At 30.9% G+C, this 11374-nt stretch overlaps 1 protein-coding gene across 1 annotated transcript; it reads left to right on the top strand.

Moving 5' to 3' along the window:
- Positions 1-374: 374 nt before the first annotated feature.
- LOC115966753 (G-type lectin S-receptor-like serine/threonine-protein kinase SD1-13) lies at positions 375-2026 on the top strand (the record flags this gene model as incomplete). Its single annotated transcript, XM_031085921.1, has 5 exons — positions 375-497; positions 578-788; positions 981-1218; positions 1311-1461; positions 1580-2026. Coding segments are annotated over 5 exons (1032 nt in total), but the record flags the coding sequence as incomplete, so codon positions are not given.
- Positions 2027-11374: the final 9348 nt, after the last annotated feature.

Here is an 11374-nt window from a genome sequence, read left to right as displayed (position 1 = left end):
CCAAGCTAATGAAATCCTGGTAAGAAGCAATCTATTTGACTCCCAAAAAACATATTTAGTTAGCTGTTTTCTTTGAATTAATGCAATATATATATATATATATATTTTCTGATTTCCAGATACAGAGAGAGACGTGAAAAAAATTGTGACAATCTCAGTGATCATGGGAATTGTTAGCATTTCATTCTGCACTTACAAATTGTGGAAGTGGATCATTGCTAAACGGAAAGGTAATAATCCTACTAAAATAATACGACTAGGAAATTTTTCAATATATTACAGATTGATCACAACTGTAGTTGAAATCAGCAAGGAGAACGAAAGAAAATGGGATGTTATTGCTCAACAAAGAGGAATCACATAAAAAATTTTCTTGTGACAACCAGAAACAAGTCCAGGAGCTCCCACTATTCAATTTTGAGATGCTGGTGAACGCAACAAGCAACTTTCATCTATCTAACAAGCTTGGTCAAGGTGGATTTGGTCCCGTATACAGGGTAATGGTTGCTTTCCCAAAGGTTTATTATCAAATACTACGAATATATAGTTAATGACATTTTTTTTTTTTTTTAAATAGGGAAAAATGTCAGATAGACAAGAAATTGCAGTAAAAAGACTTTCCAGAACCTCTGCACAGGGGTTAGAAGAATTTATGAATGAGGTGGTGGTAATTTCTAAACTCCAACACCGGAATCTTGTTAGGCTCCTTGGCTGCTGTGTTGAAGGAGAAGAGAGGATGTTGTTATATGAATACATGCCAAACAAAAGTCTGGATGCATTTCTCTTCGGTTAGTTAATTTTTGTACCATTTTTTTATTACAAAAATATTTTACATATTTTAATTTTCTGGACAGACTTCACTTGAAATAGTTTTCTGATGACTTCCACCAAAATAACTTTTGCAAAGTTCATGTTCATCACCTTGTAGATTTAATCACTTTCTTTCTCTTGTTAACGTTTCTTTTGTTTAATTTATTTAGATCCACACAAAGAAAGACTGCTAGATTGGAAAAAACGCTTCAACATTATTGAAGGAATTGGCCGAGGTCTACTCTACCTTCATAGGGATTCTAGATTACGGATTATTCATAGAGATCTAAAGGCAAGTAACATATTGTTAGATAAAGAGCTAAATCCAAAAATATCAGATTTTGGTATGGCCAGGATTTTTGGAAGTAATGAAGACCAAGCCAATACTAATAGGGTCGTCGGAACTTAGTAAGTAACTCCCGACTTGATCATTTCAATTAGATACTAATACTAATATTTGAGATGACAAGATTTGGATGTGTTTTGTTGTTATTATTTAGTGGCTATATGTCTCCTGAATATGCAATGGAAGGCCGATTTTCAGAGAAATCAGATGTCTTTAGCTTTGGAGTGTTGTTACTAGAGATAGTTAGTGGAAGAAGAAACAGTAGCTTTTATAATGATGAGCAGTCCCAAAGCCTTTTAGGACTTGTAAGTCATTTCATTGCCTCATTTTTTTTTTTTTTTTTAATATCCAATTCCTTTTGTTCTTTAATAAGTTTTTTTTTTATTGTTGGTTATAATTTCTATCATGTGTTCACTTTTCTAGGCATGGAAATTGTGGAACACAAACAACGCTATAGCATTAATAGACGTGATGATATATGAGCCCTGCTTTGAAATAGAGATTTTAAGATGCATACAAGTTGGACTGTTGTGTGTGCAAGAATTTGCTCAAGATCGGCCAACAGTATCTGATGTTGTTTCCATGCTTAAAAGTGAGATTGTTCATCCGCCTCTTCCAATGAAACCAGCCTTCATTGAAAGGCAGATTGCATCAGATACAGATTCCTCTCAACGCAGCCAAACAGAATGCTCTGTTAACAATGTTACTGTTACAATGGTTCAAGGTCGATAGTTGGCATGTGTTATTGACATAGTCATGTTCTGGTTATTTATTCATTTTGAACACTTTCAGAAGAATCTTAAAACTTTTGTTTGTATTCAACGAACTGATCGAATGTATATTCAAAACCATTGGTACAAATAATAGACATTTCCAGCATGTTATATGGTTTTAATACTTACTCCTCTATTCTCTCTTATGTCCACCATTAGTCCTATCTACGTAGAAGCAAACCATTAAATCATCTTAAGGATGATTTAACTCTCTTTAGCACAAAATTTTTGGTATATTAGAGCATTAAGGTCAATTCCAAAAATTGCTAATTAATACCGCACCTACCTGTAACATATGATGATATGAACTAACATTTTACTTCAACTAGAAAGCTCACATGATAAACTTCCACTTGAATAGGCATTAAATCTCTGAGAAATAAGACTGAACTCACAAAAACTTGAACTTGGGGACCAAAAGCACTAACTTGAGAAGTTTGCTAAGTCAGTGTTTTTGGTTCCTCAAATTTCCTAATATATTATTATTATCTAAAATTTTCAATGTATTCTCTCATTTTGCTTTCTTCCCCAAATTAATATTGTCCAATTGTGAAATATTAAATTTAACATTCTATCGCTAATTCTATGTATGACAAGTCTTGTGGCTATGTTTTACATAATTAATGATTTTGCTAATTCTATGTATGAAAGATGGCTCCAAAATGACATAGCACCTATTGCAATTGTATTATTATAACTGCGGTTTTAGGGATTGTCATTGGAGCGTGGACAAGTATGGATAGATTAGATCAGTTCAAATTGTGGATATCTTTTACATCGTTGGAGCCATGGTAATGGTTCGAGCTGGGTACCCGTGAGTAATAATCTTTGCTTGACTTCTCAATGATTTCAGGGTAGGAAAGATGACATTGATATTCTAATCTAGAGTTTGGAGTTTCCAAACGTAGTTTGAGGTACCCACATTGCTATGAACTATTTACTAATCACATTTGATCACTTTGTTACTTTGTCAATGGTAGAAGGAAGTTGTTGCTAAGCTGAATCCTTGGACCATTTCTAAGGAGATGATTAGGAAATCTGTTGAGAAGAGATTGCGTTGAATATTCCTCTCTTGAACGCATCTTGAAAGCATTCCCATTGCCTATGATTCTCGAGGTTATGATCATTTGAGCAGTCTTTTTGCTTTCAATTTAAAAGAAAGTCCAATACCAGTGGTAGGGCCACATGCACACCCAAACATAAACATATGCTTTGAAATATCTATATATATATATATAGATATATATATATATATATATATATGTATATATAAAAGTATAAAAACACCATAAACATTAACATATGCATATACACAAACTAACACACTAAATTCAACAATTAATATTTTTACGGAAACATAAAATAGCTATGTGAATAAAAATATACTACATCTTAAATTTTAAGTTTATCTACAAAAATTCACTAAGAAGAACAAAGATAATGAGTTTTAAAAGGTTATTCTAAAGTTATTTTATTTTGTATTTATGTTTTTTTTTTCTTTTGGATGACATATTTATTTCCTTGGATTGTGTATGTGTAACAATTGAATTAATGCTGTAAGTCTTTACCAAATCACAGTTTTATGCAAATTTTATTTTTTATTTATTTATTGATGAATCAATTTATGATGAAAAATTATTAGGCATTCTATTTGATTTTGTCTAGCTCCTTCGATATAGTTTCTTCAAGACCATAAAAAATATATACATATTAGTTGTTTCTTTTGAAATTTAAAACCATCAATTTCTAATTATTTACACCTAAAAAATTGATGAGAATCTGTCTTTTAGACAAATACAAGAAAGACTAAAGTTGCATGATATGGCCTTATCTAATTCCTTTTTTCCTCTCACTAATAGCAGTTTGCTAGTATTCTTATCTCTGTTTTCATTTACAACTCCTATCTTATAGATTTTAGTGCCAGTGCAACTCTTATCTAATATATATGTATTGGTAAGTTGCACTCTTACTTAAATTCACTAGATAGGAAATGTAAAAAGCAATGTACTTGCCTCTAAGAAATTGAAACAAATCTATATTTTATACAAATACAACAGAGATTATGATTTATTATTTTGCTAATGTTTTTCTTTTCTAGTACCTAGTAATTTTCGACCAAAAATTGACTTATCAAATGTTACACATACACGACCCAACAAAATATATGTATAAGCGTGTGGACAAAAACAACAAACTTAAATATTAGGGATAATTACAGATCACTCACCTGTGGTTTAGCCCGAATTTAACTTACCCACCTGTATCCTCTCCCACACACTCTCTATGCTTGCTCACCCACTTGTGATCTTAGAAAATAAGAAGGGCTTAGACTCAGCAATTTATAAAAACATAAATTGTTGAGTCTAAACCATCTTTATTTTCTCCGAGATCCAATACCCAAAAGCCAAATTTTATAAATTTTTGTTTAGATTTTAATTTTGGACCTGCTCTCGCTCTCTTCTCTTGTTCCTCTTTTGGGTCTTGGTAAGTGCAAAATTTCTCTCAATCTCATTTCTTTTTCTTTATTTGTGGATCCAACAATTTTTGTTATAATATACCAATTTCAAAAACGCTTTTTTTTTTTTTTTTTGCTCACTTGATTATCTTTGTTCACAATTTTAACCAAGTTCTTTTGCTTTTTGGGGTATTACTTTTGCCTTTCTGGGTTAATGGGTATGCAAATCTTTGACCTTTATTCTATAATCTTAAACAGTGTTTCTAGGCATTTTTTTAATCTGGGAATTTTGTGGGGTTTCTATTTTTTGTAATTTTTTTTTAGGTGTGGTGGTTGAAAAGGCTGATGATGATTAAGATCTATGAAAGATTTGCAAACTGTTTGATTCTTTGCCTGTGAATGAATGTTTAACTATGAGAGTTGTGTTGGGGATGGTTGTTGTCTATACTTCATTGAATTACTGTGTTGATTTTTTAATTTAAATTTTTGATCGTGATAGAGTCAAAGGTAATGGTGGTGGTGGGGAAAGAAGGGAGGAGAAAAAATGGAGGAAACAATGGCAGCAAGGTATTGGTGTCATGTGTTCACAAATGGTGAATCCTGTTATGGAAGCTGATATCAAATGTCCTTTCTCCTGAGTGGGTGAGCAAGCGTAGAGAGTGTGTGGGAAAGGAGTGTTTGATCTGATTTCTTGTTTGATTTTTTGATGAAATGTGTCACAGTATCGGAAAAATTAGAGGTGGGTTATGGAGCATAGACAGAATGAACCATGGGTGGGTAAAGTATCAAAAATAAAACCACGGGTGGGTAAGTTAAATTCGGGCTAAACCATAGGTGGGTAATCTGTAATTATCCCTAAATATTAACATATACATAAACGTAAACTAACACTAAATTCAGCCATTAATAATTTATAGAAACAAAAAACAACTGCACACACACAGAGCTTAAATAACTACCCTTGGTGTGATGGTCACTCCACAAGTATAAGTGCTTGTGGGGTGTGAGGGCCGAGTGCCAGAGTTCAAGTCTTTAGAAGGGAGTTTCACACGCATATACATTTAGATTAAGCTAGAGTAGAAATTCTATCTTGTATTAAAAAAAAAAAAATCTTAAATATAAATGTTTACATATTAAATTTCCAAAGAAGAAAAATTTATTATGTTTTGAAAGGTAATTCTTTTCTTTTTTTGGTTACTCTTTTCTTCAATTCAAAGTACTACTTATTTTTCATTTTTCCGTTTGAAGCCTTCAATTTTCTTTATATAATAAAAGATGATATTATCACTTAAGCTTGCAAGTTGGATAGGTACAGTAATGTTTAACTTCTTATGGTAATGTGATTGTCCTCTGGCTTGAAAATCAAAGTGTAACTTAAAAATAAACATGATTGGAATACCAAAGGTAAGCATCTTTTTACTGATGTAGAGAAGTGAAGTATGAAAGAATTTAGATATAACCTTCGAATTTATGGTTTAATTTTAGAAGAAATGGGAATTTATCCAATGTGGTTTGGTTCTATCACAATTAATTACAAGAGAATTTGATTGCTATATTTGATCTTTAAAGGATGAACTAAAATAAAATCCTTAAAATTCCATTCAAATTAATTGATTTTTCAATTAGTAGATAAATTATTTACCCCTTGTGATTTGCTTGATTCACATTTTAGGTTTACCAATTTTTTAATCGAAAATATACTGTGTTTCTGTTGTTGTTGTTTTTCTAATGAAAGTTGTTTGCTTTTAATACATATATGTGTGTGTGTGTGTATATATATATACACTAGTCATAGTCCCACGTAATATGTGGAAATATGTAATTATTTTGTAACGTGATATAATGTACAATTTATTTTCTAAAATGTATTAAAGATAATTTATTTTCCTTAAAAATTAAACTATTTCTAAAATTAGTTTTCATCTTATTATCTCTAGATTCTTTACAAATATATCATTCTATAATTTTCAGTTTTTTTTTTTTTTTTGAGAAACTTGGGTGCATTTGATTAATATTATTCTTTTTTGAAGTGGTCTATATTCTTCAAAATTTTGTTATAGTGTGTTTTGTTCTTTTTAGTGCAATTAACCTACTTTAAGTTTCAAATTAATTATTCAAATTTCTCATTTTCTTAAGGAGATTATCATGATAATCAAACCTCATCATAAATTTATAATTGATAGGCACATTCAAATACTTAGCCATGTACCGTGTATTTTGACATAAATTCAAATTCTCACTTTCAAAATATCTAAGAATTAATTCAAACAAAGCTACAAGAGCAAGAGAAAGTACATGTGATGAAGAACTCAAAAGGCACACCGCCAAAATGTATTAACCCAAAGTAGTCATACAAAACCACAAAAATTCATCACTCTAAGTAGGGTTGCAATAAAGAATAAATGAGAGAGAGAGAGAGAGAGAGAGAGAGAGAGAGAGAGAGAGAGAGAGAGAGAGAGAGAATAATTACCTTTTTCGGAGATAATGTGATAGAAATAGCAAATTTTTATAATAATAAAAAAAAGATGAGTAGAAGAAATGAAGAATACTGAAAGAAAAAATGTATAATTGTAAATGCTAAATTATCCGAGTAATGCTACATAGTAGAATAACATTATAACATTTTATACTATATAATTTCAGAAGATAACATTTAACAATCAAAACAAAGATGATTCTATAAAAATAAAAAAAAAAGATAAAGAGAAAAAGATTAAAAAAAAAAATTAAAACTCAATCAAATCACATCAACCCAAAGTAGACTTCAACACAAAAATTCATCAACCTAAAGTAGAGAGAGAGCGAGTATTCACCTTTTTGTGGGAAAAATATGGATTGAAACAAAAAGAGAGAATAATACATTTTTGTAGTAAATAAAATGACGAGAAGAAGAGTCAAAATAAAAGGAAAATAAATGGATGGAGGAATTGTAAAATTAGTCATTAGGATATAATGGAAATGGAAGATAAAAGATGGAAGTGAGGGCGAAATGTAATTTTAAGGTTATAAATTAAAAATCTCCCTAAAAAAAGGAGATAAATTAATAAGGAGAAAATAAATGATGATGTGGCTTAACAGAAGTACAACAAAAATAGATGTTACGTTTCACCTTATATATATAGTACTAGTCAGAGACCTGAGTGATGTGCAGAAAAAATTTGACAACTTATAAGTATTAGTCCCAAAATCTTCTTAAAATGGTGTGATTATTTTCTAACAAATTATAGTTGATACAATATATTAGATTTTATAAATTAAGTGTATTTGTTAATTGAATGTGTTTTATATTTTGTAAGATTTTTTACAAGGAAACATAATACATTTTATATTCAATTATAATATAAGATGAGATTTTTTTTTAAATAATATAATGTGTGGTTGGAATTTTTTTCTAGTATTATTTACAAAAAATTCATCCTCTACACATCTAGAATGGCCTAAAGATAGGGGTATCAATTCGGGTTAGCGTGTCGGGTTCATGTCGTGTCGACGTAGGGGTATTCGACTAAATGACTCAATCCTAACTCGACCCATTTAATAATCGTGTCATGATCCTTCAACCCTAACCCGACCTGTTAATAAAGCAGGTTGACCTGACCCAACCCATTTGATACGCTTAATAAACGAGTCGTGTTGGGTTGACACGAATTTAACACAACTCATTTTAACTTGCATAATATTAAATATAACATCCATCTATAAATATTTTTTTTTAACGTCCCAAAAAGCAGTGCATACACCTCAAGTCTTCAACCCACATTCAAAATAATATAGTTCAATAAAAATATAACATTCATCTAGAAATAAGTTCTTTACACTCCAAAAGAAGTGCATACACTTCAACCCAAATTCAAAACAACAAAGTTTAACAAAAATAAAATAACATAGTTCAACAAAAATATAATATCCTTGGAACTCGCCAGATGCAAGTATCAATATTGAAAGAATTTAAGCAAACAGTAGACTAATCCTGACTATGATCACGATTATCATCCATAGATTCTTTGTTGATGTCAAAATTCATAACATCTTCCACAAGCTCATCCAATTTTATTTGTGCAAGTTCTATGCCAAAAAAAAAAAAAAGTATTAGTAGTTCTAGGATCTGAAAGTTTCAATTTCTAATTATATTCCTTGTAAATTTTTGTAATTACTCACTTTGCTTTTTAAATTTAAAATATATGTTGGATATAAAAGGTATTTAATAAATTTAAAATAAAATAAATATTTATTTATTATACGAGTTAAACGGGTTGTGTTAAGTGGGTCATTTTGGGTTGACACAAATAAATTGGCGTGTCAAACGTGTCTATTGCGGGTTACACGGGTTGACCCGCTTATGACATGTTTCTTATCGTGTCGCTTTCGGGTTGACCCGTTTATGACCCAAACCCATTAAGGCCCAACCCTAACCCGAAAAAACCCGTGTTGGGTTCGTGTTGTGTTCGCGGGTTGGGTCAAACATTGACACCCCTACCTAAAGATGAAACATATATAAGTAAATTCATCACTAACATTAGAAAAAAAAAAATACAAGACTTTAATAACATATAAGAAAAATGTAATTTTATAAAGATCCTACAAACATTATGTTGAGAATCTGACATAAGTGAACTGAATGGACTAAAAGGATTGAATGGACCGAACTACACCAAAAAGCAAACCAAAGTGTACTGAAGTAGACAGAATAGACTGAAGTGGACCGAATGGACTGGAGTGGGCCGACTTGACTGAAGTGGACATAATGGGACTAAAATGGATCAAGTGGACTAAATTAACCGAAATGTTATGTTAATGTGGCTCAATAAAAGCATAATAACAATAAATATTGTACTTTTGGATATTATATAGATATATAGATTATAACTAAACTATTTATAGTTCTTTTATTATGTCATTCATTATGACTTTATGTACTTGACAAGTTTAAAATTTATGTTTATAGATTATGGCGGTATATATTTTTATTGAATGGTTCTTATCTTTGTGGTGTTACAATGTGAAACTTGGAAATTCTTTGTTTATTTATGTTATTATCATGCCTTGTATTTGATGGAATAATTATAAATTTAATATTAATTTTTTTTATTTTTTTTTTTTTTTTTTTTTTTTTTTTTTTTTTTTTTTGGTAATTTGAAAAATTGCACTTGAAAATTGTTTAACTTTCTTTTTATATTTTTTAGTCAATGTTGCTAATTCTTACAGACTTGTTATATTTATTTATATTTTACTTTATTACTAAATTAATTATGACTTCATAATGGTCCAAGCTCTAATCTATTAGGGCGCAATCAAATAATTTTATGCAATCTCAATAATACTTTCAACAAAATTTACCAAACTAAGATATCAAACAATTCAAACCGATTAGTGTATTAAGTATTAACCAATCCAACCACCGCACACCTTTGGTGTAGTGGTCACTAGTATAAATGCTTGTGGGGTGTGAGGGGCAAGGGCCGGAGTTCAAGTCTCTAGAAGGGAGCTTCACACACATATACACTTAGATTAGGCTAGAGTATAAATTCTATCTTGTATCAAAAAAAAAAAAAAGTATTAACCAATCCACAATTTAACATATTTTGATCTCCTTGATCGACTAAAATCAAGGAACATTAATTGTCCTTGATTTTAGTCTAATTTGGGGATTCTTCTATGTCCACTTCAGGAAATTATTGGGTGGTCTAGGACTACAAGGTTAGCAAGCTAACCTTGTAGTCCCAACCAATAGATTTAAGACACCTCACTAAAATTTGCTTACATAAACTTTTATGCCACATCAGCTAAATAAACTTCACCCACCTTAATGTTTGTTAACCCATCGAAATCTGAAGAAAAAATTCAAAATTTTTAGAAAGGAATTAATTGGGCACGTTAGTGAAAATTTTTAGTCTCAAAACTCAAAACTCAAAGCTTTCGAATTTCACTTTTCATTGTGCATCAAAACTCCAAGAACTTGCTCTGTATCTCTAGTCCACCTCTTCTCCTTCAGCTCCCAAATCGCTTGCTTCAAACCCAAGCTCAATGAGATCTCCAAGGTCAACAAGCTAAGAATTTCCCCCCTCTTTCACTCTTGTGTAGCAAAAGGGTCTGCTTTGTTTCAATTCAATCTACTGGAAGTGGGTGTCCCATCTCCTTATTCTCTTTGAATTTGTTCTTATGGTTGTTTGGTCACTTGAGTCATTGTTAATCTGTCATTTTTTTTTCTTTCAATGAGCCATCATTTAATTGAATGCTTTTGATAGTTATAAATCTCATATTCACAGGGAACAATAGATAAGCACGAAGATGGCTCCTAGGTTTGCTTCGAAATGGTCTAAAGGTATGTGATTCTACTTCTATTGCTTCCTAAAAGCTTCAATTTTTGGCCCATAGTTACTTATATTGTGCCTTTTGATGCTTTGGTTTGTTTTAATGTTGATTTTAGTCATCCAATTCATATGGGTTTTATTGATATGATATATGTGAGTGCAATTGATTGAAATGCTTCTTCACAAGTTGTTAAGCCCTTCTTTTTCCTAGTAGTAGTTCTTGATTTAATGTTTCGGAAGAACTAAGAGCTTGTTGTTAAAGTATTATTTGTGTGAATTTACCTTAAGAATTTTTTCAGTGGTACTGACATTATTAGGCTGATAGATATTTTCTAGATAAATGTGAGGTTTTAGTGAACTTTGTTTGAATTTGGTGTGTAAATGAGTTTGAGTTCAGAAATGGGTGTCGAGTCTTGATGTTGTTAAATTTTTTAGTGAGATTGAGAATGTGAGTACTGTGGCTCAAAGCCAGGTAATATCAAGTTCTAGTCTTTGTGCTTGCATTATTTATATTACTCAACACCAATAAGAGAGCTGAATCTTACACATGATTGGTTTGCCTCATTCAAGATTAGGTTGAATAGACTCAGTGATTTAGCCAAAACTAAATTCCATTCATGGGACTCAATTGTATGCTTTTGAAACTAATTATGCTTAATTGAATTGGCTTCAATGGAAG

The sequence above is a fragment of the Quercus lobata genome, chromosome 11 (assembly GCF_001633185.2).
Source record: "Quercus lobata isolate SW786 chromosome 11, ValleyOak3.0 Primary Assembly, whole genome shotgun sequence".
Taxonomy (NCBI): Eukaryota; Viridiplantae; Streptophyta; class Magnoliopsida; order Fagales; family Fagaceae; genus Quercus; species Quercus lobata.
Note: the sequence above shows the minus strand (reverse complement) of the source record. Positions and strands in the feature narration are given on the sequence as shown.